Below are 27,021 nucleotides of genomic sequence, written 5' to 3' on the forward strand. Positions count from 1 at the left end.
TGCTGACAAGTCCTGCGTGTACAGGTAGCCTCTCCTATACCAGGTTCACGGTCTCAAACTGGGGAAGTGAGCCATGTTTTCTGTATAAAAGGAAACCGCAGCCCATTTTTTGTCCACCATAAGCAGTATAATTTGCTACAAACTAATATGTACTATAGCAGAGTCAGCCAGGACTCATGTAAGCGTTTTTTAAGGAGGACAACGAGGTAGTCTGCATCAACAAATATTTTACCGAGCAAAAATTGGAACCGTCGGAGCAGCAGAGCAGGGGCCCAGGACATTAAAAATCTGTTTCTAAGAATGGTGAGAAAACCAAACTACAGGGCAGCTGAAACCATTAGTCTACATTTTCAATAATTTGTTTGTAACATTACCTTGTAACACGGCTTAGGCTGGACTGTGGACTCTGGGGCCTACGTTAGCAGTCACCTGGCTGTGCTACACTCTGGACAAGTCACCAGTTAAAAAAATAAATAAATAAATAAAATTTAAAAAACTTGCCAGTTCATTGTAGAGCAACGGTGTGCACATGTATCTATGACTATCAAACAGTGCTCCACTCTGCGCCCATAAGAGGCTGCATTGAATTGTATTATGATGCTTTTAAGTTCTACCTAGTAATTAATTACTGAGTAATTATTAAACAATAACATTCATTAATATTTTAGTAACTGAATAATGACCTGCATCAGATGCTCATAATTATTGTGAGCATCTCAGGAAGGTCAGTTACGCTATAATGTTGTATTGAATGTGGTCTTGTAAAATGTATTAAGTGAGAAATTTGAATAGCCTGATTACAAAAATTTAAACAATAACACATACTTTACACAATAATACTCTAACTTGTAAAGTGGGTAATTGTATAAAAATAAAATTAAAAACGAAACAAATTAGGTGTATTAAACACACACACACACACACACACACACGCACACACAGAAGTATCTTTGATGCCCTCACTAACAATCTGAAATAAAAGGATTGCTTAAATTTAACAACCTTTTGCTACAATAATAAATATTCAAAAATCATTTAGACATGTACTTGAACTCCTCCACTTGGGGCAGGGTCTCCTCCCCAACCCGGAGATGGCACTCCACCCTTTTCCGGGCGAGAACCATGGACTCGGACTTGGAGGTGCTGATTCTCATTCCGGTCGCTTCACACTCGGCTGCGAACCGATCCAGCGAGAGCTGAAGATCCCGGTCAGATGAAGCCACCAGGACCACATCATCTGCAAAAAGCAGAGACCTAATCCTGCGGTTACCAAACCGGAACCCCTCAACGCCTTGACTGCGCCTAGAAATTCTGTCCATAAAAGTTATGAACAGAATTGCTGACAAAGGACAGCCTTGGCGGAGTCCAACCCTCACTGGAAATGTGTTCGACTTACTGCCGGCAATGCGAACCAAGCTCTGGCACTGATCGTACAGGGAACGGACCGCCACAATAAGACAGTCCGATACCCCATACTCTCTGAGCACTCCCCACAGGACTTCCCGAGGGACACGGTCGAATGCCTTCTCCAAGTCCACAAAGCACATGTAGACTGGTTGGGCAAACTCCCATGCACCCTCAAGAACCCTGCCGAGAGTATAGAGCTGGTCCACAGTTCCACGACCAGGACGAAAACCACACTGTTCCTCCTGAATCCGAGGTTCGACTATCCGACGTAGCCTCCTCTCCAGTACACCTGAATAAACCTTACCGGGAAGGCTGAGGAGTGTGATCCCACGATAGTTGGAACACACCCTCCGGTCCCCCTTCTTAAAGAGAGGAACCACCACCCCGGTCTGCCAATCCAGAGGTACCGCCCCCGATGTCCACGCGATGCTGCAAAGTCTTGTCAACCAAGACAGCCCCACAGCATCCAGAGCCTTAAGGAACTCCGGGCGGATCTCGTCCACCCCTGGGGCCTTGCCACCGAGGAGCTTTTTAACTACCTCAGCGACCTCAGCCCCAGAAATAGGAGAGTCCACCACAGATTCCCCAGGCACTGCTTCCTCATAGGAAGACGTGTTGGTGGGATTGAGGAGGTCTTCGAAGTATTCCTTCCACCTATCCACAACATCCGCAGTCGAGGTCAGCAGAACACCATCCGCACCATACACGGTGTTGATAGTGCACTGCTTCCCCTTCCTGAGGCGGCGGACGGTGGTCCAGAATCGCTTCGAAGCCGTCCGGAAGTCGTTTTCCATGGCTTCCCCGAACTCTTCCCATGTCCGAGTTTTTGCCGCCGCGACCGCTGAAGCTGCACACCGCTTGGCCTGTCGGTACCTGTCCACTGCCTCCGGAGTCCCATGAGCCAAAAGGACCCGATAGGACTCCTTCTTCAGCTTGACGGCATCCCTCACCGCTGGTGTCCACCAAGGGGTTTTAGGATTGCCGCCCCGACAGGCACCAACTACCTTGCGGCCACAGCTCCGATCTGCCGCCTCGACAATAGAGGTGCGGAACATGGTCCACTCGGACTCAATGTCCAGCACCTCCCTCGTGACATGTTCAAAGTTCTTCCGGAGGTGGGAATTGAAACTTTGTCTGACAGGAGACTCTGCCAGACATTCCCAGCAGACCCTCACAATGCGTTTGGGCCTCCCAGGTCTGTCCGGCATCCTCCCCCACCATCGCAGCCAACTCACCACCAGGTGGTGATCGGTAGAAAGCTCCGCCCCTCTCTTCACCCGAGTGTCCAAAACATGAGGCCGCAAATCCGATGACACAACTACAAAGTCGATCATGGAACTGCGGCCTAGGGTGTCCTGGTGCCAAGTGCACATATGGACACCCTTATGTTTGAACATGGTGTTTGTTATCGACAAACTGTGACGAGCACAAAAGTCAAATAACAAAACACCACTCGGGTTCAGATCCGGGCGGCCATTCTTCCCAATCACGCCTCTCCAGGTTTCACTGTCGTTGCCAACGTGAGCATGGAAGTCTCCCAGTAGGACAAGGGAATCACCCGGGGGAGCACTTTCCAGTACTCCCTCGAGTGTTCCCAAAAAGGGTGGGTACTCTGAACTGCTGTTTGGTGCATAAGCACAAACAACAGTCAGGACCCGTCCCCCCACCCGAAGGCGGAGGGAGGCTACCCTTTCGTCCACCGGGTTGAACTCCAACGTACAGGCTTTGAGCCGGGGGGAAACAAGAATTGCCACCCCAGCCCGTCGCCTCTCACTGCCGGCAACGCCAGAGTGGAAGAGGGTCCAATCCCTCTCGAGAGAAGTGGTTCCAGAGCCCTTGCTGTGTGTCGAAGTGAGTCCGACTATATCCAGCCGGAATTTCTCGACTTCGCGCACTAGCTCAGGCTCTCTCCCCCCCAGTGACGTGACGTTCCACGTCCCAAGAGCTAGCTTCTGTAGCCGAGGATCGGACCGCCAAGTGCCCTGCCTTCGGCTGTCGCCCAGCTCACAATGCACCCGACCTCTATGGCCCCTGCTATGGGTGGTGAGCCCATTGGAGGGGTGACCCACGTTGCCTCTTCGGGCTGCGCCCGGCCGGGCCCCATGGGAACAGGCCCGGCCACCAGGCGCTCGCCATCGTGCCCCACCTCCGGACCTGGCTCCAGAGGGGGGCCCCGGTGACCCGCGTCCGGGCGAGGGAAATCTGGGTCCATGGTTTTTCATCTTCATAAAGGTCTTCAGTAATGCGGACGTTGTACCGATCCGTTGTGGTGAAGAAGGAGCTGAACCGGAAGGCAAAGCTCTCAATTTACCGGTCGATCTACGTTCCCATCCTCACCTATGGTCATGAGCTTTGGGTCATGACCAAAAGGATAAGATCACGGGTACAAGCGGCCGAAATGAGTTTCCTCCGCTGTGTGGCGGGGCTCTCCCTTAGAGATAGGGTGAGAAGCTCTGCCATCCGGGAGGGACTCAAAGTAAAGCCGCTGCTCCTCCACATCGAGAGGAGCCAGATGAGGTGGTTCGGGCATCTGGTCAGGATGCCACCCGAACGCCTCCCTAGGGAGGTGTTTAGGGCACGTCCAACCGGTAGGAGGCCACGGGGAAGACCCAGGACATGTTGGGAAGACTATGTCTCCCGGCTGGCCTGGGAACGCCTCGGGATCCCCCGGGAAGAGCTAGACGAAGTGGCTGGGGAGAGGGAAGTCTGGGTTTCCCTGCTTAGGCTGTTGCCCCCGCGACCCGACCTCGGATAAGCGGAAGATGATGGATGGATGGATGGCATTTAGACATGTAGAGCTGAATAAAGCAGGGAGCAGGCAGTTTAGAGAGGGAGAGAAGAGGGGCAGGGGAGGAAGGTGTGTGTGTGCTGGAAGAGATTCTATTGAACCAGGTGATCCATTGGCTTGTGCCCACCTAGTGCCTCATTCTCTGCTATAATACAATTCTGCTTTGGTATGAAGTCAGGTCTCATCCCAGTTCAAAACTTCCTGTGGTAAAAAGCCTACTTAATTGAGTCTTCCATATAATTTGCTCACGCCATTGATGTACATTGTCTTTTTTTTTTTTTTTTTTAACTCTACAGCGTTTCCCTCCTCCTACTTTCCATGCTGGTCTGTTGTCTTTTTGAGACTTATATTGAATTAACAAATGGACCAGGGAGAGTTTTACATGCAGGAAAAAAAGTGAAATGCAAAAACATTGTGAATCACTTTTACACTCTTGTTGCCGAAGAGTATTCACATGTTACTGAGTGGAGAAGGAAGAGGGAAAACTTACCTTCATACTTTATTACAAGTTTTTTCTTGAATTCAATAGTGTTTTTTGCCTTTTTTATTGGTGGTGGCACTTGCTACTTTTTTTAGTCTCAAGGCAGTTGTTCTGCAAACATACTCAGTAAAAAAAAAAAAGTAGTTTTCATAAAAATGTATAAACTTGTAAGACAAACTCATTTTTAGATTAATGAACTTTGAACTATACAGAAAAAGTATAATGCGTGATGAAAGTAAAGGTTTACTAATGAAGAATACTTATTTCTCTCATCCAGCTTTTGTATGAGGAGTGGGCAAATTATGGCGTCTTCTACAAGTACCAGCCCATCGGACTTGTACGGTAATTATCCATCCATCTATCTATCTATCTATCTATCTATCTATCTATCTATCTATCTACTTCCAATTTACATGTCACGGTGGGGTGTGGATGGTGTGCGAAAGATGTTTGATTGTTGCCTTTTCTCTAAACTTTTGGGACTCTTGGTTTCAAACTGCATGATCAGGAAAGTTTGACATTTCTTTAAAGTTTATTATATATTACGCGGTTTTTTTCGCCGCCTTTGTGCATGTGGCTGAAGACGCATTCAGAGGAATGGCGGCCCCCAAGGCGTCACCTCCGTCAATCAGACAAGGTGTGTGGATAATTTCTCCTATTAACAGCGTGACAATGGTTCCATCTGCTTCCTGTGGGAGAGCAGGTGGAATGTGAAAATGTTTCATTTGCATCACATATGAACAAAGTTGTTAAACGGGAAGTGTGAGTTCACAGCTTAATTTAATCCAGCCTGTTTATTAAGGACACTTACACGTAAGTCTCCCCAATCACTGCCCCCTATACGCAGATTGCCTTGTCAGTTGTGCCGCTTTTCATCCCCGTGGATTTGGAAAGTGTGCCAGTGCATTTCAGTATGTTAATTTAGGCTAAGGGGAAACATGTGCAAAGTTTTAGATGACAAATTTTCATGTTTTTGTCTTCACCTGATCAAACTCTTGACATCTCCTTCAAAGTGAAACATGTAGAGTTATTTGGGGTTATGCGAGTTCAGGTGGGACGAAGTGCTTTGAGTGTCGGTACGCAGGTCACAAGAAGCTTGCGTGCCCTCATAGACAAAACTATTTTTTTTGTGTGGCCGCGCAGCTTGTCGCTGATTCCTTTGTGGGCGTGTCCCTCGCTAATGTGGCGGCAGTGCTGCATCCAAGGGTGATGACTCAGTGACAGTTCCATCAGACCTTGCACAAGGATTTATTTAGGAGTGAAAGCATACAGAAAAAAGTGATATTGCGAAGTGTGCGAGAAGCTTGGAGAGGTTCAGGAACATCATTTTTGAAGTCTTTAAGTATCTTCAAACAGAAGGTAGACACTGAAATGCTTAATGAGCGAAGACGCTACCACCTTGATAAACACCTGGCAGCTGTCGGAAAAGAGAAAAACAAGACATTTTAAATAATCATGCAGCACTGGGCTTTTCTTCATCCCTCCTGTCTTTTTTCCTCTGGTGCATTTGTCTGTTCTCTCAATCTCTCACATTATGGGTAGTGTTAAGCCTGAAATATACTAGCTTGGGTCCCTCCAACGTGGCCTTTTTGATTTGTAGCTCTTCCGTGAGGGCTGGCCCCAAACTTGTAATTCTCTTCCAAAACACTAAGCGGCAATGTCTCCGGAAGAAGCAACTGCAGCTGTTGTTGCAAGATATTGTATTTCTTTCCTGTGATCACATCTACATCTGTGTATACCCTTGAACTAATCATTTGCAATCATCAGATTACTTTTAAAGGATGTTTTACTTATGAACCAGAGGAAAATACATTCGTATGGATGGACCGTGCAACTTCTGAACGAGTCACGGCAGAGAACGCTGTTATTTGCAATGCTATTCGCTGTTCGGGTCATAGGACAAGAGAGAGATATCATGTGACTAAAATTATTAAATAACTATTTTAAAGTAAACGACATGCTGGTGTTTATCCGTATAGTCATGTTCAGAGTTTGCAAATGTTTGTAAATATACTGTGCCTGAAAAGTTATTGACGTCACCGTCTTCCTTCACAATACACTGTTATATGCTGGGTTATATTTAAAATACACCCATATGTCGTCTCTACGTCTGCAACCACCGAGCCCCTGTGTTGAAACTGCCGCCGCCATCACGGTCCATTGCCTGATGAACAACAGTCTGACGTGTTGAGCACGTTGTGCGCTGCACACCAGTTGGTGGGCGTGACCAAACAAGGATAGAATGCGGCAGCCTGCTGTAGGCAGCAGCAGATACTTTTTAGGTTTTAAATGACACACACAATAAACAGAAATGTCATGCATTTTAAACGTCAGACAGATTACCCACTAACATCCGTTCTCGTGTTGTCAACGAAAACTCACACACGTCTCGTCATGTTTTCGTCATCGGAGAGACATGTTTATCTCGTCACCGTCATGAAAAAAAGTGGCGTCAACGAAATGATTTCGTCATCGTCATCGTTGACGAAAACAACACTGATGTGGGTTCGAGCTCCACTGGGAGCAGTGCGAATACACCCCATGGGTCAACAACCTTTTTGAAACCAAAAGCTACTTCTTGGGTACTGATTAATGCAAAGGGCTACCAGTTTGATACACACTTAAATAAATTGCCAGAAATAGCCAATTTGCTCAATTTACCTTTAACTCTATGTTATTATTAATAATTAATGATATTTATCTTTGTGGAAACACTGATAATATCAATGATTTCTCACAATAAATATATATTTTTTATGACATGTTTTAAATAGGTTAAAATCCAATCTGCACTTTGTTAGAATATATAACAAATTGGACCAAACTATATTTCTAACAAAGACAAATCATTATTTCTTCTAGATTTTCTAGAACACAGTTTTTTTTTAAGATATTCAAAAGACTTTGAAATAAGATTTAAATTTGATTCTACAGATTTTCGAGATTTGCCAGAATAATTTGTTTGAATTTTAATCATAAAAAGTTTGAAGAAATATTTCACAAATAGTCTTTGTCGAAAAAACAGAAGCTAAAATTAAGAATTAAATGAAAATGTATTTATTATTCTCTACATAAAAAAAATAAATTTACTTGAACATTGATTTAAATTGTCAGGAAAGAAGAGGAAGGAATTTAAAAAGTAAAAAGGTATATGTGTTTAAAAATCCTAAAATCATTTTTAAGGTTGTATTTTTTCTCTAAAATGGTCTTACTGAACGTTATAGGAAGCAAAGTAAAAAATATAAATGAATGTATTTTAACAAGTGAAGACCAAGTCTTTAAAATATTTTCTTGGATTTTCAAATTCTATTTGAGTTTTGTCTCTCTTAGAATTAAAAATTGTCGAGCAAAGCGAGACCAGCTTGCTAGTAAATAAATTAAATTTAAAGAATAGAGGACGCTCACTGGTAAGTGTTGCTATTTGAGCTATTTTTTCAACAGGCCAGCGGGCTACTCATCTGGTCCTTACGGGCTACCTGGTTCCCACGGGCATCGTGATGGTGACCCCTGGTCTAGACTCAGTATGAAAGCACTAAAAATTACAAAATGGCAACTCAGGCATGTAAATAAGACTGCCAACCAAACCGCGCATCATAAACAGACAACGGTCAGAAAGTGGTTTGAAGATGGGCTCTGTGTCCATAAAAAATGTATGAATATTATATGATTGTTGCTGATAGGCGCCAGCGCCCCCCGCGACCCCAAAAGGGAATAAGCGGTAGGAAATGGATGGATGGATGGATTATATGACGAATAAATAAGGGTTGTTATCCAACATTCTTAAGATTGCATTGTGTTAATTGTAGCAGGAACAAGATACCAAGTGTTGTTTTTATTCAGGGTTAGGGTTTTTCATATAATAGCTTTCGTTTTGCCCAATTTTAGGAAGTACTTTGGTGAGAAGATTGGACTGTACTTTGCCTGGCTGGGACTGTATACTCAGATGCTGATTCCTGCTTCCATGGTGGGAGTCATTGTGTTCCTGTATGGCTATGCAACAGTGGACGACAATACACCAAGGTATATTTACTCAAGCACAACAATGGATCACATCTTCAAAACTCTCAGCTTTAATTAAACTCATACTCAACTGTTATTAAAGCCTTTTTCATACACTCAGATGTAGTTGGGCAATTGAAATACAGGTCCCCCCGCCCTTTAGGCAGAACATGCTCTGTGTGTAGGGCCTCCTGATCCATTGAGGGGCCCCACTTTTCATGAATAAGCACATATAGAATGTCATTTAATGAATGATTGGGCACGTCTTTGAAATTATACCAAAAACGTGTCCTGAGCCACTTCCTGCTCTGTCACTGACAAAAACATTTTGCCAAATCTCCCTCGACAGTAAGACTGGCTCCGTGGCACACAGCATGTGTGCATGTTTTGTAGGGCACCGAGTTTGAATTGTAGTCTTAGTTGATTTTGGAAGATTTTAATGGTTTTAATGGTGTCAAATTTGTTATTATTTACCTTCTATCGCATTGGTAATCTCTTCCATCATTTCCATTAATCAAATGTTGACTCTGTATTTGTACTGGTTGTCCGCAAATGTACCTTTTTTGTTTATGAATTCGTCCAATCTGTTGTTAAAATCTTTTCTATAATTTTTGAAAACTGTGGAAGTAAGGAAACGGGTGTTTATCTTCAGTCTTGTAAACTTTTGACATTTATATTTTGTTTGGGATTTTGCCTGTTAGAAACGATAGGTTACGGATGTACGTTTAAGGTTCTGAAATCTATTCAATAACCTTTTATATTGTTTCCATATCAATGCCGTTACAATCATTTGATGTCTTGGATATACAGTTATTCACTACTTTGATTATTTCCTTTTATGACATATCTGTGGGGAATATTGAGTTGGGATTTTTGTCTATGGTATCATTTAAGTGCCCAACTGACCCGGGATCTGGAATTTTTTCCTCCAGATGTGACCCAAAATTGACAAAGTAATTTTAAATCTTTAAACTATTTCATTATTATTGGATTTGGTTTGTCACCGACCCAGCTGTCGGTGACGAGCTTAAATATCTCAGTAGGAATTAGTTGCAGGTGTGCCTCGCTGGGGACTAACTATTGAATAAAAACAGACACCATAAAAAAGGGAAAAGGCAGGGAAATGACTATACACAACAGTACCCCCCCCCCCTTTAATGGACACCACCTGGCGGCTTACCTGGCTTTTCCGGAAAACGAACGTAAAAAGCATGTAAGAGTGTGTGGTCTAGTATAAGGGAACGGGGGACCCAGGATCGGTCCTCGGGGCTGTAGCCCTCCCAGTCGACCAGATTCTGGAAACCCCTGCCCCTTTTCCTTACGTCGAGAATGGCCTTGACCGAGAACGCAGGGTGGCCATCAATAAGCCTGGGAACCTCCTGAAGGACTCAAGGGACAGGTGGAAACGGGCTTGATTAAGGAGACATGGAATGAGGGGTGTACAGTATCCTTAGGGAGTCGGGAACGCGTAATTGAACGGCTGAGGGATTGATAATACGCTCGACGGGATTTGGCACAATGAATCGTGGCTGAAGCTTCTTTGAGTCCACTTGGAGGGGTAGGTCACGAGATGACAACCACACCTTCTGACCGGGCCTGTAGTCTGGTGCTGTGCTGCGGTGGGGGTTGGAGAGACGCTGGTTGCGCTCTGAGGTGCGTAATAGACCAGACCGGGTATTGCGCCAGGCCTGAAGTACGCGGTGCAGGTGGGAAACCACGGATGGGACGACAACCACGGATGGGACGACGACCCCGGGTTCCAGAGAAGGAAAAGCAGGAGGTTGGTAACCGTAGGCAGAGTGAAAAGGGGACATGCCTGTAGCAGAGCTGATGAGGGTATAATGCACTCAATCCATGGTAGTTTGAACCCCCAGGAGGCAGGCTGCTGGGGGCAGACGGAGCGGATGGTAGACTCCAGATCTTGATTGGTCCGCTCAGTCTGATCGTTTGTCTGCGGGTGGTATCCAGAAGAAAGGCTGGGCGATGGCTATGTCCGAAACCACATCCAATGGGATACCATGCAGCCGGAAAACATGGCGTACGAGCAACTCTGCAGTCTCGAGTGCAGAGGGCAATTTGGCAAGAGCGACGAAGTGGGCCATCTTGGAGAAGTGGTCCACCAAAGTCAATATCACAGTGTTGTCCTTGGATGGTGGAAGTCCTATGACGAAGTCCAGCGACACATGGGACCACGGGTGGGAGGGAGTGGGAGGTGGACGCAAAAGACCAGCTAGTGCCTGGTGTGAAGCCTTATTACGGGCACAAGTGGCACAGACAGATACAAATTCCCTGGTGTCAGCCCTAAAAGTTGGCCACCAAAAGTATTGGGAGAGGAGGAAAACGATACGGGTAATACCCGGGTGGCAGGCGACCTTGGAGCTGTGGGCCCAGTCAGTACTTCTGGACGGAGCTCTGGGATCACAAACAAATGTCCTTGAGGGCTGTTCTTTGGAGAGGGAACGTTCTATAGTCCTTCCTTGACCTGGCCTTCAATGTCCCACTGCAATGCTCCCAGCACTCGGGATGGCGGAAAAATCATCTCGGTCTTGACCTCTTCCTCGGGGCAGGATTACATCCTCGACAGGGCGTCTGGTTTACAATTCTGGGAGCTGGGGCGGAAAGTCATGATGAAATTGAATCTGGCTAGGAATAATGCCCACCTTGCTTGTCTGGGATTGAGTCGTTGAGCAGTACGACTGTAGGCCAGGTTCTTATGGTCTGTGAACACCACAAAAGGAGTCTCCAAGCCCTCCTGCCAGTGCCTCCATTCTTGCAGCGCCAACACCACAGCGAGTAGCTCTCTGTTGCCGATATCATAATTGTGTTCCGCTGAGGTCAGGCGGCGTGAGAAGAAGGCACAGGGGTGCAGCCTCTGGTCAGAGGCGGAGCTTTGGGAGAGAACAGCCCCCACGCCGGAGTCCAATGCGTCAACCTCGCCAAAAAATTTAGAGAAAATGTTAGGGTGGACAAGAACTAGTGCAGAGGTGAACAACGACTTGAGTTTATCAAATGCAGACTGAGTCTCTGAGGTCCATAAAAAGGGGAGCTTAGTGGAGGTAAGTATTAATGGTTCAGCTACTCTACTAAAATTGCGGATAAAACGACAATAAAAATTTGCGAAACCTTTGGAGGTGCTTTCTAGAGGTGGGTTTGGGCCAATCAACCACCACCTGGATCTTTGCCCGATCTGCTTGGAGTTGACCCCTCTCAACAATAAAACCCAAAAAGGGAACAGACTCCCGATGAAAAACACACTTCTCAGCCTTGACATACAGATGATTCTCAAGAAGGCGTTGGAGAACTAAGCGGACATGCTGCACGTGTAGTTCAGGGGTAGGCGAGAAAACGAGGATATCGTCTAAATTAACTACCACGAAACAGTCGAGCATATCACGCAGGACATCATTGATGAGGCCCTGAAAAACGGCGGGAGCTTAAAGGCATGACCAGGTATTCAAAATGTCCTATCATGAAAAGTACGCCAAATGGCAGAAACATGCTGAGGCTTTCGTCCAGCAGTGGACTGACAACGGCTGATGATGATGATGAGTGGCGTGTTGAATGCAGTCTTCCATTAATTTCCTTGCTTAATTCTGACTAGGTGATAAGCATTGCGGAGGTCCAATTTGGTGAAAAGTCTAGCGGTGTGTAGTGGGTTGAAAGCTGAGTCGAGAAGCGGGAGAGGATATTTATTTTTTACAGTAATATTATTGAAGGCACGATAATCTATGCAAGGGCGGAGTGTTTTATCCTTCTTTTCCACAAAGAAAAAACCGGCGGCCAGAGGAAAGTTGGAGGGACGAATAAGACCAGAAGCGAGCGAAGTGGTGATATAGTCCTCTAGTGAATCTCTTTTGTGTCTAGAAATGTTGTATAGTCTCGAAGATGGGAGTATAGTACCAGGGAGGAGATCAATACCACAATCATAGGCACGGTGTGGAGGTAAGGACACGGCTCTATCCTTGCTAAAAAGTTATTTAAGGTCGTGGTAAGCAGTGGGCACAACCGATATATCCATGACTTCCTGGGTGACGATATGCGAGGACGTGCGGAACGCAGACAATATGTGTGACAAAAAATACCCCAGTTAATGATTGTAGCTTTGGACCAGTCAAAATGGGGATTGTGTTTAAATAGCCAGGTAAGCCGGAGCACAACCGGAGCAGAACGAGAAGGAATAACTAGAAAAATGGTCGATTCAAAATGGTTACCAGATAATTTAAGGGATAACGGCTGAGTCTGAAGGGTGACACTCGCCAGGTGGCCTCCGTTGAGGGATCGGACTATTTTAGGTCTGCGTAATCTAACCACGGGTGTAGAAAAACGTTTAACAACGAACTCATCGATAAAATTGTCATCAGAACCAGAGTCAATAAGAGCCCTAATATCCCATTTCTGGTCCTTGTCCCAGGCAAGCATGCCCGAGAGTTGGAGCCTTGATACAGTCTGACCTGTAGGTGGTAGTAGAGGTTTGGGATCGGTTGCTGGAGGGTGTGCAGCTGGGGTGCGGCGAGGAGATGGAGCTAGAAAGGGATGAGGAGGTGACGCTTGAGTGCAGAGAGCTGGTGACGCTTGAGTGCGGCGGCGGGCGGGTGGATGAGGACAGTGGGTGATGTACTACTCTGCTTTGCCGCAATATAAACACAACTGGAGGGGAATTCGATGATCTCTCTCAGCTGGAGAGAGACGATTTCTTCCGAGCTGCATGGGATCCTCTTCGTGTGATATCGGCAGGGTGTCGACACCGGGTATCGGCGCAACTGTAATTTGACGCGCTCCATGGCCACTCCCACTATGTGTCGGAGCGCGGAGTCCCTGGCGTTGGGACCTCTCTCTCTCCCAGTCGATGAGGCAATTTTCAATCTCCACCGCCAGAGCGACGAGCTCATCAAGGCTGTCGGCAGTCCTATGCTGGATCATCTGTTTCCAGATTCGATCGGCGAGGCCGAGGGAGAAGACGTCTGACAATGCGGAAGTAGGCCATCCGCTCTCAGCAGCGAGTCTTCGGAATTCGATGGCGAAGTCCGTGACGCTCAGCTGTCCTTGCTGTAGACGAAGTAATGCCCATGCTGCCTCCTAATCTTTTGTGCTGGAAAATGTTCTCCATGGCTTTGGCAAAAGCGGCGTACGAGGCACACACGGGAGATTGAGGCCCCCATTCCGCGGTAGCCCAGGCAGATGCCCTGCCACTCATGGGACAAGGAAAAAAGCCACACGAGCTCTTTCGGAGTAAAAAGAAGTTGGCAACAATTTCAAAAAAATCTCACTCTAGGTGAGGAAGGATCGCACATCACCTGACTCGGCGGAGAATCGCTCGGGCTTGGAGAGTGGAGGACAAGTAGCAGGAGGGATGTTGTTAGGCAGCGGATCATCCGCGAGTAGAGGATTGGGTAGCTGGACTACTGGGTTGGCCGAGGGTGGAGTCATCACCTGCAGTGCGGTGAGTACACTTCCCAGCTGTGTCTCCAGGGCATTTAGGCAAGGGTCTTGGTGTCCCGCCATGGCGTTGACACAAAGAGGTGAGGAATTGCAGGAATAAGGGAACACAACGTACTAAGGCTGATGAGGTAGAACGGGCGTCTGCACGTGGGAGGTACAGGAGAAAATAACCGGCAGGACCCAGCTGTCGGTGACGAGCTTAAATACCTCAGTAGGAATTATTTGCAGGTGGGCCTCGCTGGGGACAATTTACTGAAGAAAAACAGACACCATTAAAAAAAAAAAAGGAAAAGGCAGGGAAATGACAATACACAACAAGTATCTTATTCACCATTTGATTGGCAGCAGTTAACGGGTTATGTTTAACAGCTCATACCAGCATTCTTTACACATACAAAATGTAGCACACAAAAAAAGCACATTTAATTAAAAAAAATGTTATTATGGTCTTACCTTTACTTATAAATGAAGTCAATGTAAAAACATAGGTAACTTGTTTATAAGTTTCCCTTATCCTTCTTCAGTTTTAAAAGTCTCTCTGTCTTGATGGAGATCACTGTCTGATGCAAACCTTTTAGCTCGGGCGTTGGTCTTCCTTTAATTATTACGTACCTTCTGCTTCGATTGAAAGTCCAGTTAAGAAAACTGTTTTATTTTAGATATGTAATCATCCGTTTAAAAAGTCCAGGGGAGAGGAAAAAATAAACACAGACTGCTTACTCTTGCTGCTTGATGTCACTTCTTCTGCAGCAGAGTTGTGGCAAGAATGATCCCTGGGATCACTAGCGCCCTCTATCACCAGGAGGCGGGAGAACTGGTGCCTCACACAGTGCGTCTTCGCAGCACAAGAAGTACGTTACACACATACAGTTGTTGACAAAATACACTGTACATTATATACCTCAGCTAACTAAACTATGGAAATGTATAATATAATTCATAAAGCAATACGGTCTTACTGCACAGCAGCCAGCAGTTAGCAGAGTCAGTGTGCAATCCATGGTGAGGCTCAACTGGCTGCTGACTCACGCAAGTCTCTTCTCAGTATTTGAACGGCAAATCTGAAATTTTTAATTAGAATAATCTGGTGAAGTTAAATGAAAAATAACTTACATCCATCCATCCATTTTCTACCGCTTATTCCCTTTCGGGGTCGCGGGGGGCGCTGGGGCCTATCTCAGCTACAATCGGGCGGAAGGCGGGGTACACCCTATAAAGTGAAAAATAACTTAATGAAGTATAATCACTGGATACATAAAACATTTTAATTAATATTTTTTCTTATTAATTTTTTTTTCTTTCCATGATGTCACGTGAGGCCCCGCCTCACCTGCCTCCCCTGACTGCACGTCACAGACGCCCCGCTAACCCTACACCCCCCCCCGAACCCCAGGCAGGCCATTCTAGTACCCGCACTCTTTTACTACAAAGCCACACTCTTGTAACACGTGACTTGGCAATGACTTGCTGAAAAAAGCAGGGGCTTCCATGATACAGTTGCTTGGATGGCAACATATGTTGCTCAAAACCTGTATGTACCTTTCAGCATTATTGGTTCCTTCACAGATGTGTAAGTTACCCATGCCTTGGGCACTAATACACCCCCATACCATCACAGATGCTGGCTTTTGAACTTTGCGCCTATAACAATCCGGATGGTTATTTTCCTCTTTGTTCCGGAGGACACCTCGTCCACAATTTCCAAATATAATTTGAAATGTGGACTCGTCAGACCACAGAACACTTTTCCACTTAGCATCAGTCCATCTTAGATGAGCTCGGGCCCAGCGAAGCCCGCGGCGTTCCTCGGTGTTGTTGATAAATGGCTTTCGCTTTGCATAGTAGAGTTTTAACTAGCACTTACAGATGTAGCGACAAACTGTAGTTACTAACAGTGGTTTTATGAAGTGTTCCTGAGCCCATGTGGTGATATTCTTTACACACTGATGTCGTTTTTTGATGCAGTACAACCTGAGGGGTCAAAGGTTTGTCATATCATCGCTTACGTGCAGTGATTTCTCCAGATTCTCTGAACCTTTTGATTATTTTACGGACCGTAGATAGTAAAATCCCTAAAGTCCTTGCAATAGCTCCTTGAGAAATGTTGTTCTAAAACTGTTCAACAATTTGCTTACAAATTGGTGACCCTCGCCCCATCCTTGTTTGAGAATTACTTAGCATTTCATGGAAGCTGCTTTTATAGCCAATCATGGCACCCACCTGTTCCCAATTAGCCTGCACACCTGTGGGATGTTCCAAATAACTGTTTGATGAGCATTCCTCAACTTTATCGGTATTTATTGCCACCTTTCCCAACTTCTTTGTCACGTGTTGCTAGCATCAAATTCTAAAGTTAAAGATCTGCACAAAAAAAATGTTTATCAGTTTTAACATCAAATATGTTGTCTTTGTAGCGTATTCAACTGGATATGGGTTGAAAATGATTTGCAAATCATTGTATTCCGTTTATATTTACATCTAACACAATTTCCCAACTCACACGGAAATGGGGGTTGTATTATTTATAAAGCAAGTTCAAGTATCATTGGCAAATTTTCACCTAGTTCCGGTTTTGGCGTGCTGCCCGTCTTGGCACGCATATATGTGTCTTCTTTTTGGGGTTTCAGAATATGGTCAGCCTAAACAAGTTGAAGAATGACTTTCGAGTAGACCTTGAGGCCTCTTCATCTTCCTCCATCTGCTTCTCATCCCCACAGGATATTATGACACATGCTGCTGTTCCTATTTCATAAAGAGAAAAGACACACATTTCTTCGAGCAGTCGTGTTCATGTCAGACGTTCAGTCTTGGTGATATCACTGAGTTTAAACTATACGCACCATTCCTCTTTCTCTGTTGTAGACACCAGCATAAACATACGTTGATTCTAGTGACAGTGTAGGCTGAGCCCCCAGGAGATAAAGCTTCATGAGGCATTGAACCACTTGAGCCAATTGGTTAGAGCATTGCTCTAAGCTTAAATGCATGCTTAGGCACAAGACACCACCTGTTGGTCAAATGTGTAATTAAAAATAGCTGCTTCTTAAAGTTTTTTCCAATTGCTTACACACTGTAGCTGAGATAGGCGCCAGCGCCCCCCGCGACCCCGAAAGGGAATAAGCGGTAGAAAATGGATGGATGGATGGACTACATTTTAAATGTTCACAAAGTTTAAGTCTACACACAATAAGAAAAAAAACTGTGGAATATTTTCCTAATATTAAGCATGGCCTCTGCTTTCTCACTTTTTGCGAAATATTTCACACAATGCTTTACACCCACCTTCCCATCTTGCACATGTGATGTGGATGAAATACTATGGCCTGTTCCAGCTAGACGGGCCTGTGATGATTAGATTCAGTAACTGAGACATTTGAGTATGTTCTTTCATAGAGTTGCTGTTGCCTAAGTCTGCACATGTGGTCTATAGTTTATGCTGTATTTTTATATATTTTAAGATTTTCTTTCTAACCTTTTTATTTGTCTCAGATTTTAATTTGTACTGCATGTCATTGTTGACTACTGCAATATGTTACTTTACCTGTCTTTGGTAAAAATAAATATTTTCAGTTTGCAGCATCATTATTGAGCAGTTGTTGGAAAGATTACAGGATATTTTTACTTTCTCTTTAGGTCCTTACATATAGACCCACTTCAAAGTAACAATGAGGATTGCTAAAGATTTGCAAATATATTTTGTTATCCATCACATATGCTAAAGAGGTCGAGAAAATGCCCCAAACGTGATTTCTTATAGTAAAATAGGGTTTTTTACAAATGTGTTTTGAATTTCCCAATGTTCTGGGTAACTCACTGCAATAATGTCTTGTCATTTGAAGTATGTGTGAGTGAGATGAAAATTAAACTGCATTTTTACAAATACTTGCTTTATTTTGATGAATGGGCATATGTTTTGACCAAAGTGTGTCATTTTGCAAATAATCTAGGAATTAAGAAAGTTGAATGTGATGTTTGGAAAAGTGTGTATATCTTTTGAAAAAAGACACACAGTTAGTAAAATTGTGTGTAAGCAAATGGAAAAAATTGTATCACAAAGTGTGACGCATTAAATGGTTGTCTATTGTGGCTCTTGGAAATGACAATGAATCACAATCAATGTTTGCCAAAATAGTTTAGTTAAGTCAATTGACAAAGTATAATACAATTGGTTTTATGTGTTGTATTGGGGCGACATAGCTCGGTTGGTAGAGCGGCCGTGCCAGCAACTTGAGGGTTGCAGGTTCGATTCCCGCTTCCGCCATCCTAGTCACTACTGTTGTGTCCTTGGGCAAGACACTTTACCCACCTGCTCCCAGTGCCACCCACACTGGTTTAAATGTAACTTAGATATTGGGTTTCACTATGTAAAAGCGCTTTGAGTCACTAGAGAAAAGCGCTATATAAATAATATTCACTTCACTTCACTATATTTCTAGGCCTCTGTCAGTCGTAACGACTATGGATACTGCGTCGGTCCAGAGGTCATGTTTAAACTCAACGACAATGCCTGCTGTGGCTAATGAGTCCGATGTGGAAGAGGCAAACGGCCGCATTTACTGCAGATGTAGCTGGAAGGCGCAACTGCAGGAGTGCTTGTCTTCCGCTTGGTTCTTTTTTCATTGGCTGTGGCATGGATCTTTTCCTCGCCAGTCTTCAGCTGTTTGTGAAGGACACTGCGCCATTTGCTGCGGTCAGCCGCTACATCTTCCCAATGTTCAGTGATTATTTCCAGGGCTTTCATGTCCCGCTTGCAGATATCTTTGAAGCGCAGTTTCGGCCGGCCAACAGATCTCTTGCCAGAGGCAAGTTCGCCATACAGGATGTACTTTGGGATACGTCCATCCTCCATACGGCACATGTGGCCGAGCCAACGCAGCCTGCGTTGTTTGAGCAGCATGAACATGGTAGGAAGACCAGCGCCTTGGAGGACTTGGGCATTCGTCACCTTGTCATTCCAATGGATGCCGAGGATACGGCGAAGGCAACGGATGTGGAAGGTGTTTAGTTGCGCTCCTGTTTGGAGTATGTTGTCCATGTTTCGCTGCCATAGAGAAGAGTGCTGACAATGCACGCGTTGTACACTGCCATCTTGGTAGGAGTTGTCAGCTTCCGGTTCTTCCAGACGCAGGTAATGAGGCGCCGTAGGGTTGTGGCAGCTTTGCCGATACGTTTGTTGATCTCACCATCAAGGGACAGATTGTCACTGATGGTGGATCTCAGGTAAGTGAATTGGTGTACGATTTCAAGTTGGTGCTTATCGATTGTGATGGCTGGTGGAGTGTCCACTTCCTGACTCAGCACATTGGTCTTGTTTAGGCTGATGGAAAGCTCAAAGTCTTTGCAGGCCTGCGAGAATCTGTCCATAAGGCACTGGAGTTCTTGTTCAGTGTGCGAAATGACGGCGGCATCATCAGCAAAGAGCATGTCCAGGATGGTTGTCTCCCGGACTTTGGTCCTTGCTTTAAGACGGGCTAGGTTGAAAAGTCGGCCGTCAGATCTTGTATGTAGATACACCCCTTCTGTTGCAGTCCCAAAAGCATGTTTGATGAGCAGGGCAAAGAAGATGCCGAAAAGGGTAGGACCAAGGACGCAACCTTGCTCTACGCCACTCTTAATGTCAAATGGGTTGGATATGCTACCCTCGTACTGGATGGTTGCCTTCATGTCATCATGGAAAGATCTAATGAGACTATGGAGCTTTGGAGGGCATCCAATCTTGGGTAGGATGCTGAAGAGCCCTTCTCTGCTAACCAGTTCGAAAGCCTCGGTCAGGTCAATGAAGGACATGTACAGGGGCTTCTGTTGTTCCCTGCATTTCTCGTGAAGTTGGCGTAGGGAGAATATCATGTCCACTGTAGAGCGCTTGGCGCGAAAGACGCATTGAGATTCCGAGTAGACGCGCTCAGCAAGTATCTGAAGGCGCACAAGCACGACTTAGAGTTTTTCTACCGTATTCAGGAGGGAGATGCCCCTGTAATTGTTACAGTCGCTCCTGTCGCCCTTATTTTTGTAAAGGGTGACAATCTTGGCATCTCTCATGTCCTGCGGCACGGCTCCCTCTTTCCAGCACTGGCAGAGGACATCATGCAAAGGCTGCAGGAGGGTGTTTTTACAGCGCTTGATGAGATCTGGGGGAATGCCATCAGTACCAGGTGCTTTGCCAATCGCTAAGCTGTCGATCGCTTCAACAAGTGTTGGTTCAGCATCTAATTCCTCAATGATGGGCAGCTGTTCAATGGCATCAAGGGCTGAGGCGACTTCAGTGTTCCTCTCTGGAGTAGAGTTCTGAATAGTGCTCTACCCATCTGTCCAACTGCGTCCCCTTGTCAGTAATAACTTCCCCGCTGGTGGCCTTTGGGGGGCTGTTTTGCTCTGTGTTGGGCCCAGAGCAGCCTTGATGCCCTCGTACATCCCTCTGATGTTACCTGAGGTAGCTGCAGACTGGATGGATTCACTGAGTTGTTGCCAGTATTCATTGGGACAATGTCTTGCAGTCTGTTGCACTTTGCTTCTTGTAGTTCTCAGTGCTTGCAGGGACTTCTCATTTGGGGAGCGTTTGTATTCAGTAAGGGCAGCACGCTTTGCTTTAATGACAGGGGTCATCTCGGTGTATTTGGCAACTAACCAGTCGTTTTTAAAGATCTTCCTCCCAAAGGTTGCAGGGGCTGTTTTCTGAATGGCCTCCCTGTGGCCCCATTTCTTGGAGGCGGAGTAGTGCTGGTGTTCTTCGGACAGGATGTTGTTGAGGGACTTGGCAAACTCTTCTACTTTCTCTAGAAGATGCATGCTGATGGAATCAATGCGGGGCTTGCCTTTCTGTTTGGAGTTTTGAAACATTTTTGGTTGTAGCTTGATCTTGCAACAGACAAGTGAATGGTCGGTGTCGCAGTCTGCGCTGTGGTAACTACGAGTAACGAGCGCAAACTTGAGGTTGGCTTTTCGGATCAGGATCATGTCTAGCTGAAGCCAATGCTTTGAGCGAGGGTGGCGCCATGTCACCTTGTGCTGTGGTTTCATCTGAAAGTAAAAGTTGGTCACGCAAAGATTATGGTGGGAACACAACTCTAGTAGCCGTTGCCCGTTCTCATTGACTTTGCCAACTCCGAAGTGTCCAAGACAGGAAGGCCATGAGTCATGGTCAGATTCCCACTCCCGCATTGAAGTCACCAAGGATGATTAGATGTTCCTTCGGGGGGATGTTCTTGATGATGTCATTCAAGTTGGCATCAAATGTATCCTTCATCATTCATATGGTTGATTGTCTATCCACTTTACATAATTCTGCACTACAAAGTATATGTCCTGTAAATATTAAAATATATGTGCTAATAGCAAAAAGCAAATTAAAATTCAGCTTCCTGCCTCTCCCTTCTAGAGCTCATCCTTTATCTTCTGACCCCTTTATTCAATCCTTGCTTATTTTATAGTAGTATAAACTAGTTAGCAGTGCAGTTGCTACATATTCACGATCATATTGTTAAAATTTTAGTGTTTTGGTCTAAGCTTTGAAAATCAGGATTAAATATCTTATCCATCTCAGCTATCTTTCTTCACCTGTCCTTTTTCAGTGATTCCCCGATATGTGTCTGATCATGGTGCAGCATCACGACGCAATTTAAACTGTCACAGCTTTAACATTTGGATTTTGTTTTACGTGGAAACAAATTAAAGTATTTGTATGAATGGCTGGATAGCCTAAATTATTCAAGCACTATTGACCAGTGATGGGCAGAAAATGTGGCCACTTAAAAGCTCATTATTCAAAAAAGCTGGCACGAGTGGCAAAAAAGACTGAGAATGTTGAGGAATGCTAATAAAACACTTATTTGGAACATCCTACAGGTGAACAGGCTAATTGGGAACGGGTGGGTGCCATGATTGGGTATAAAAGCAGCTTCCATGAAATGCTCAATCATTCACAAACAAGGATGGGTCACCACTTTGAACAAATGTGTGAGCAAATTGTCGAACAGTTTAAGAATAACATTTCTCAACGAGCTATTGCAAGTAATTTAGGGATTTCTCCATCTACAGCCTGTAATATCATCAACAGGTTCAGAGAATCTGGAGAAATCACTGCACGTAATGCGGTAATGCATCAAAAACCGACATCAGTGTGTAAAGGATATCAGCACATGGTCTCAGGAACACTTTAAAAAAACACTGTCAGTAACTACAGTTTGTTTCTACATCTGTAAATGCAAGTTAAAGGCCTACTGAAATGATATTTTCTTATTCAAACGGGGATAGCAGGTCCATTCTATGTGTCATACTTGATCATTTCGTGACATTGCCATATTTTTGCTGAAAGGATTTAGTAAAGAACATTGACGATAAAGTTCGCAACTTTTGGTCGCTAATAAAAAAGCCTTGCCTGTACCGGAAGTAGTAGACGATGTGCGCGTGACGTCACTGGTTGTAGAGCTCCTCACAGCCTTACATTGTCTACAATCATGGCCACCAGCAGCGAGAGCGATTCGGACCGAGAAAGCGACGATTTCCCCATTAATTTGAGCGAGGATGAAAGATTCATAGATGAGGATAGTAAGAGTGAAGGACTAGAAAAAAAGGGAAAAAAAAGGTGAAGGCAGTGGGAGCGATTCAGATGTTATTAGACACATTTACTAGGATAATTCTGGAAAATCCCTTATTTGCTTATTGTGTTACCAGTGTTTTAGTGAGATTATATGGTACCTGAAAGTCGGAGGGGTGTGGCCCTGGGTGTGGTGACCGCCAGTGTCTCCGCAGCTGCAGGAGAACGCAAGCTCCGCTCATGTCTACAGTAAGCCGACTTATTAGCACAATTTTCTCACCGAAACCTGCCGGTTGACATGTGGTCGGGAACCATGTTCGCTTGACCGCTTTGTTCCATAGTAAAGCTTCACCTTCGGGAATGTAAACAAGGATACACTGGCTGTGTTTGTGTTGCTAAAGGCATCTGCAATACACCACTTCCCACCTACATCTTTCTTCTTTGACTTCTCCATTATTAATTGAACAAATTGCAAAAGATTCAGCAACACAGATGTCCAGAATACTGTGTAATTATGCGATTAAAGCAGTCTACTTATAGTTTGGATCGGGCTGGAAGAACATGTCCGCTACAACCGGTGACATCACGCGCACGCGTCATCATTCCGCAACGTTTTCAACAGGATACATCGCAGGATATTTAAAATTGCAATTTAGTAAACTAAAGAGGCCGTATTGGCATGTGTTGCAATGTTAATATTTCATCATTGATATATAAACTATCAGACTGTGTGGTCGGTAGTAGTGGGTTTCAGTCGGCCTTTAAAACTACTATGCAAACCGAAATTCATTTATCAACAACATCCAGAAATGCGGCCGGCTTTGTTGGACCCGAGTTCATCCAAGACGGACTGATGTAATGTGGAAAAGTGTTCTGTGGTCTGACGAGTCCACATTTCAAATTGTTTTTAAAAACTGTGGACGTCGTGTCCTCTGGACCAAATAGGAAAATAACCATCCGTCCTGTTACAGGCGCAAAGTTCAAAAGCCAGCATATGTGATGGTATGGGTGTGTATTAATGCCCAAGGTATGGGTAACTTACAAATTTGTGAAGGCACCATTAATGCTGAAAGGTACATCCAGGTTTTGGAGCAAAATCAGTTGCCATCCAAGCAATGTGTTTTTCATGGTCATCCCTGCTTATTTCAGCAAGACAATAGTAAGCCACATTCTGCATGTTACAACGGCATGGCTTTGTAGTAAAAGAGTTTGGGTTCTAGACTGGTCTGCCTGTAATCCAGACCTGTCTCCCATTGAAAATATGTGGCGTATTATGAAGCGTAAACTACGACAACGGAGACCCCAGACTGTTGAACAACTTATGCTGTACATCAAGCAAGAATTGGAAATAATTCCACCTGAAAAGCTTCAAAAATTGGTCTCCTCATTTCCCAAATGTTTAGGCCAACGAGTGTTGTTAAAAAGCAAGGCCATGTAACACAGTGGTAAAAATGCCCCTGTGCCAATTTTTTTTGCAATGTGTTTCCATTAAATTCGAAGTTATGATTTTTTGCAAAAAAAAAATGTTTCTTAGTTCGAGCATTAAATATCTTGTCTTTGCAGTCTATTCAATTGAATATAAGTTAAGAAGGATTTGCAAATCAGTGTATTCTGTTTTTACTTACGATTTATACAACGTGCTAACTTTACTGGTTTTGGGTTTTGTACATCTTATTTAAATAAAGTGTAACCAACACTTTGGGTTGAGTTAACAAGAGGAAATATGTTCAGTTATTTTTCAATAAAAATACATAAACAACATCTTAACAGTAGAATTAACTTCTGCATTTGCTGTTTTTCAACATCAACATTTTACAATGTAAAACAATTGTAGTATAAAAAACATCTCTTTAGGTTGAATTAACGTGGCACTTAATTTCTCTCTGAGAAATTAAGTGCCAACAAATCTTTTCAAATTAAATTGGCAGTGTAACTTGTATCACCTGCTACTACTCCTACTTTAGTAAACAGCTATGGTGGACGAGAAAAGTCGCAACAAATGCAAATCCTACAACACAATAACATAAAGCCATAACACCACAACTCTAGGTAAAAACGTAAAAATTCAAAGACGCAACAAGTGACAGTGTACAAGTTTCGGCGACGGACCACATTGATTTAGATGGAAAGTTGAAAACAGTGTCATGAACTAAGTTGGAAAAGTAAGTGAAACGTGACCAGGTTTTCAGTCCTAATTGTTTTTATTTTACTTTTTCAATAATACTAATACAGTGTTTCCCTGAGATTGCCACGATACCTGTAGGGGTGGGGGTGTGACCAACATGACATTACATTTGCTAAAATGCATACATTTTCTATAAAAAGACAATGAAATTGTATACATACATTTAAAATGTCATTTATTATAGTATTAACATACTTTTTCTTACAAACTATTGTTTAGCTCTATTTTTCAATTGTTGCTGCTTATTAAATGGTAAATGGGTTATACTTGTATAGCGCTTTTCTACCTTCAAGGTACTCAAAGCGCGTTGACACTATTTCCAAATTCATACACATTCAAACATTGATGGCGGGAGCTGCCTTGTGAGGCCCTAAGCACAACCCATCAGAAGCAAGGGTGAAGTGTCTTGCTCAAGGACACAACGGACGTGACAAGGATGGCAGAAGCTGGGGATAGAACCAGAAACCCTCAGGTTGCTGGCACTACCGCTCTCCTAACTGAACCACGCTGAGTACTTTTATTTATTCATTTTCTAAATATATAATTTTGGTCACTTATTCTTTGTCAAAAACAACTGGCAACAAATATAGCATCTATTTCTGGTGTTATTGTAGACTGTACTCAGATTTAGAGACTTTTTACTCCTGTCGCTCCACATATGCAACGAAAAGCAAGCTGCAGAGAGCCTGATGCAGAGGCACAGTATTGTCTTGTAGCGTTTGCCTTTGTTGTCACCTGTTTCTGCCACTTAAGGCTGTGGTTCTCAACCTTTTTTCAGTGATGTACCCCCTGTGAAAATGTTTTTAATTCAAGTACCCCCTAATCAAAGCAAAGCATTTTTGGTTGAAAAAAAGGGATAAAGAAGTAAAATGTAGCTCTATGTCATCAGTTTCTGATTTATTAAATTGTATAGCAGTGCAAAATATTGCTCATTTGTAGTGGTCTTTCTTGAACTATTTGGAAAAAAATATATAAAAATAACTGAAAACTTGTTGAAAAAAAAAAAAACAAGTGATTCAATTATAAATAAAGATTTCTACACATAGAAGTAATCATCAACTTAAAGTCCCCTCTTTAGGGATTGTAATAGAGACCCATCTGGATTAATGAACTTAATTCTAAACATTTCTTTACAAAAAAATCTTTTACATCAATATTTATGGAACATGTCCACAAAAAAAATCTAGCTGTCAACACTGAATATTGCATTGTTGCATTTCTTTTCACATAACTTACATTCATATTTTGTTGAAGTATTATTCAATAAATATATTTATAAAGGATTTTAAAATTGTTGTTATTTTTAGAACATTTTTAAAGAAAATCTCACGTAGCCCTTGGCATACCTTCAAGTACCCCCAGGGGTACACGTACCCCCATTTGAGAACCACTGACTTAAGGTATCCACCATTCGTTGTATTGCGGCCAGACTGACTTGAGTAACTCTTAATTTCCTTATGAAGAAAAGTGCTAAACTTAAAGTCTGGCGTTCTTAAATCCATTGTTTTCTCTTTCTCGTATTAGAAAAATCGATATTGCCTTTTTTTCCCCCTATCTTCCGGAAGGCCAATTGGCCGAGCACAGATTGAAGTAGTTGTATCTCAGGAAGATTAATCATATACAGTGTATGTATGTATGTATGTATGTACGTACAGAGGTGTGGACTCGAGTCACATGACTTGGACTCGAGTCGGACTCTAGTCATAAGTTTGATGACTTTAGACTCGACTTGACAACATTTAAAAAGACTTACAACTCGACTTAGACTTTAACATCCATGACTTGTGACTTGACTTGGACTTGAGCCTTTTGACTTGACATGACTTGCTACTTTCCCCAAAACCCAACGATAAAAAGTTATTCAGGAGCGCTCTGTATCTGTCCGTGTGTGCGATGACAGTGTGTGCGCTACCTGTCAGAACAACAGCAAATCAAATTAAATCCATGTTATTTTCGTCACACAGTATTCAGCCAATCAAATTGCATAAAAACCAACGAAGAGCTCTCAAACAACACGACAGTGAGGAAAAGTTATGCCAAAAATTGTTTTGTTCAGGTATAAAAACTACGAATTGGTCAACAAAAAAACGAATTGCCGTATACAAAGCATGCAGTTCGTTCGAGGATTACAGACAGAGACGCAACAACTTCCAACTTCGTTCGACATTTGAAGTTGCACAAAGAAGGGT

The 27,021-nt window shown here is 43.9% G+C and overlaps 1 protein-coding gene across 7 annotated transcripts in view; it reads left to right on the forward strand.

Moving 5' to 3' along the window:
* LOC133568194 (anoctamin-1-like) overlaps nucleotides 1-27,021 on the forward strand; it is a 198,580-nt gene that overhangs the window by 105,665 nt on the left and 65,894 nt on the right. For 6 of the 7 annotated variants that reach the window (XR_009809548.1, XM_061919957.1, XM_061919953.1 and 3 more), the window contains exons 9-10: nucleotides 4,954-5,018; nucleotides 8,562-8,696. The exons of the other annotated variant lie outside the window; for it this stretch is intronic. Coding sequence is in view for 5 of the 6 variants with exons in the window: in XM_061919957.1 (XP_061775941.1) it covers nucleotides 4,954-5,018; nucleotides 8,562-8,696 (200 nt within the window). In the remaining variant the exon portion in view is untranslated. The remainder of the gene's footprint in view (nucleotides 1-4,953; nucleotides 5,019-8,561; nucleotides 8,697-27,021) is intronic. 7 annotated transcript variants of the gene reach the window in all.

This window comes from Nerophis ophidion, linkage group LG14 (assembly GCF_033978795.1).
Source record: "Nerophis ophidion isolate RoL-2023_Sa linkage group LG14, RoL_Noph_v1.0, whole genome shotgun sequence".
In the NCBI taxonomy this organism is placed as follows: Eukaryota; Metazoa; Chordata; class Actinopteri; order Syngnathiformes; family Syngnathidae; genus Nerophis; species Nerophis ophidion.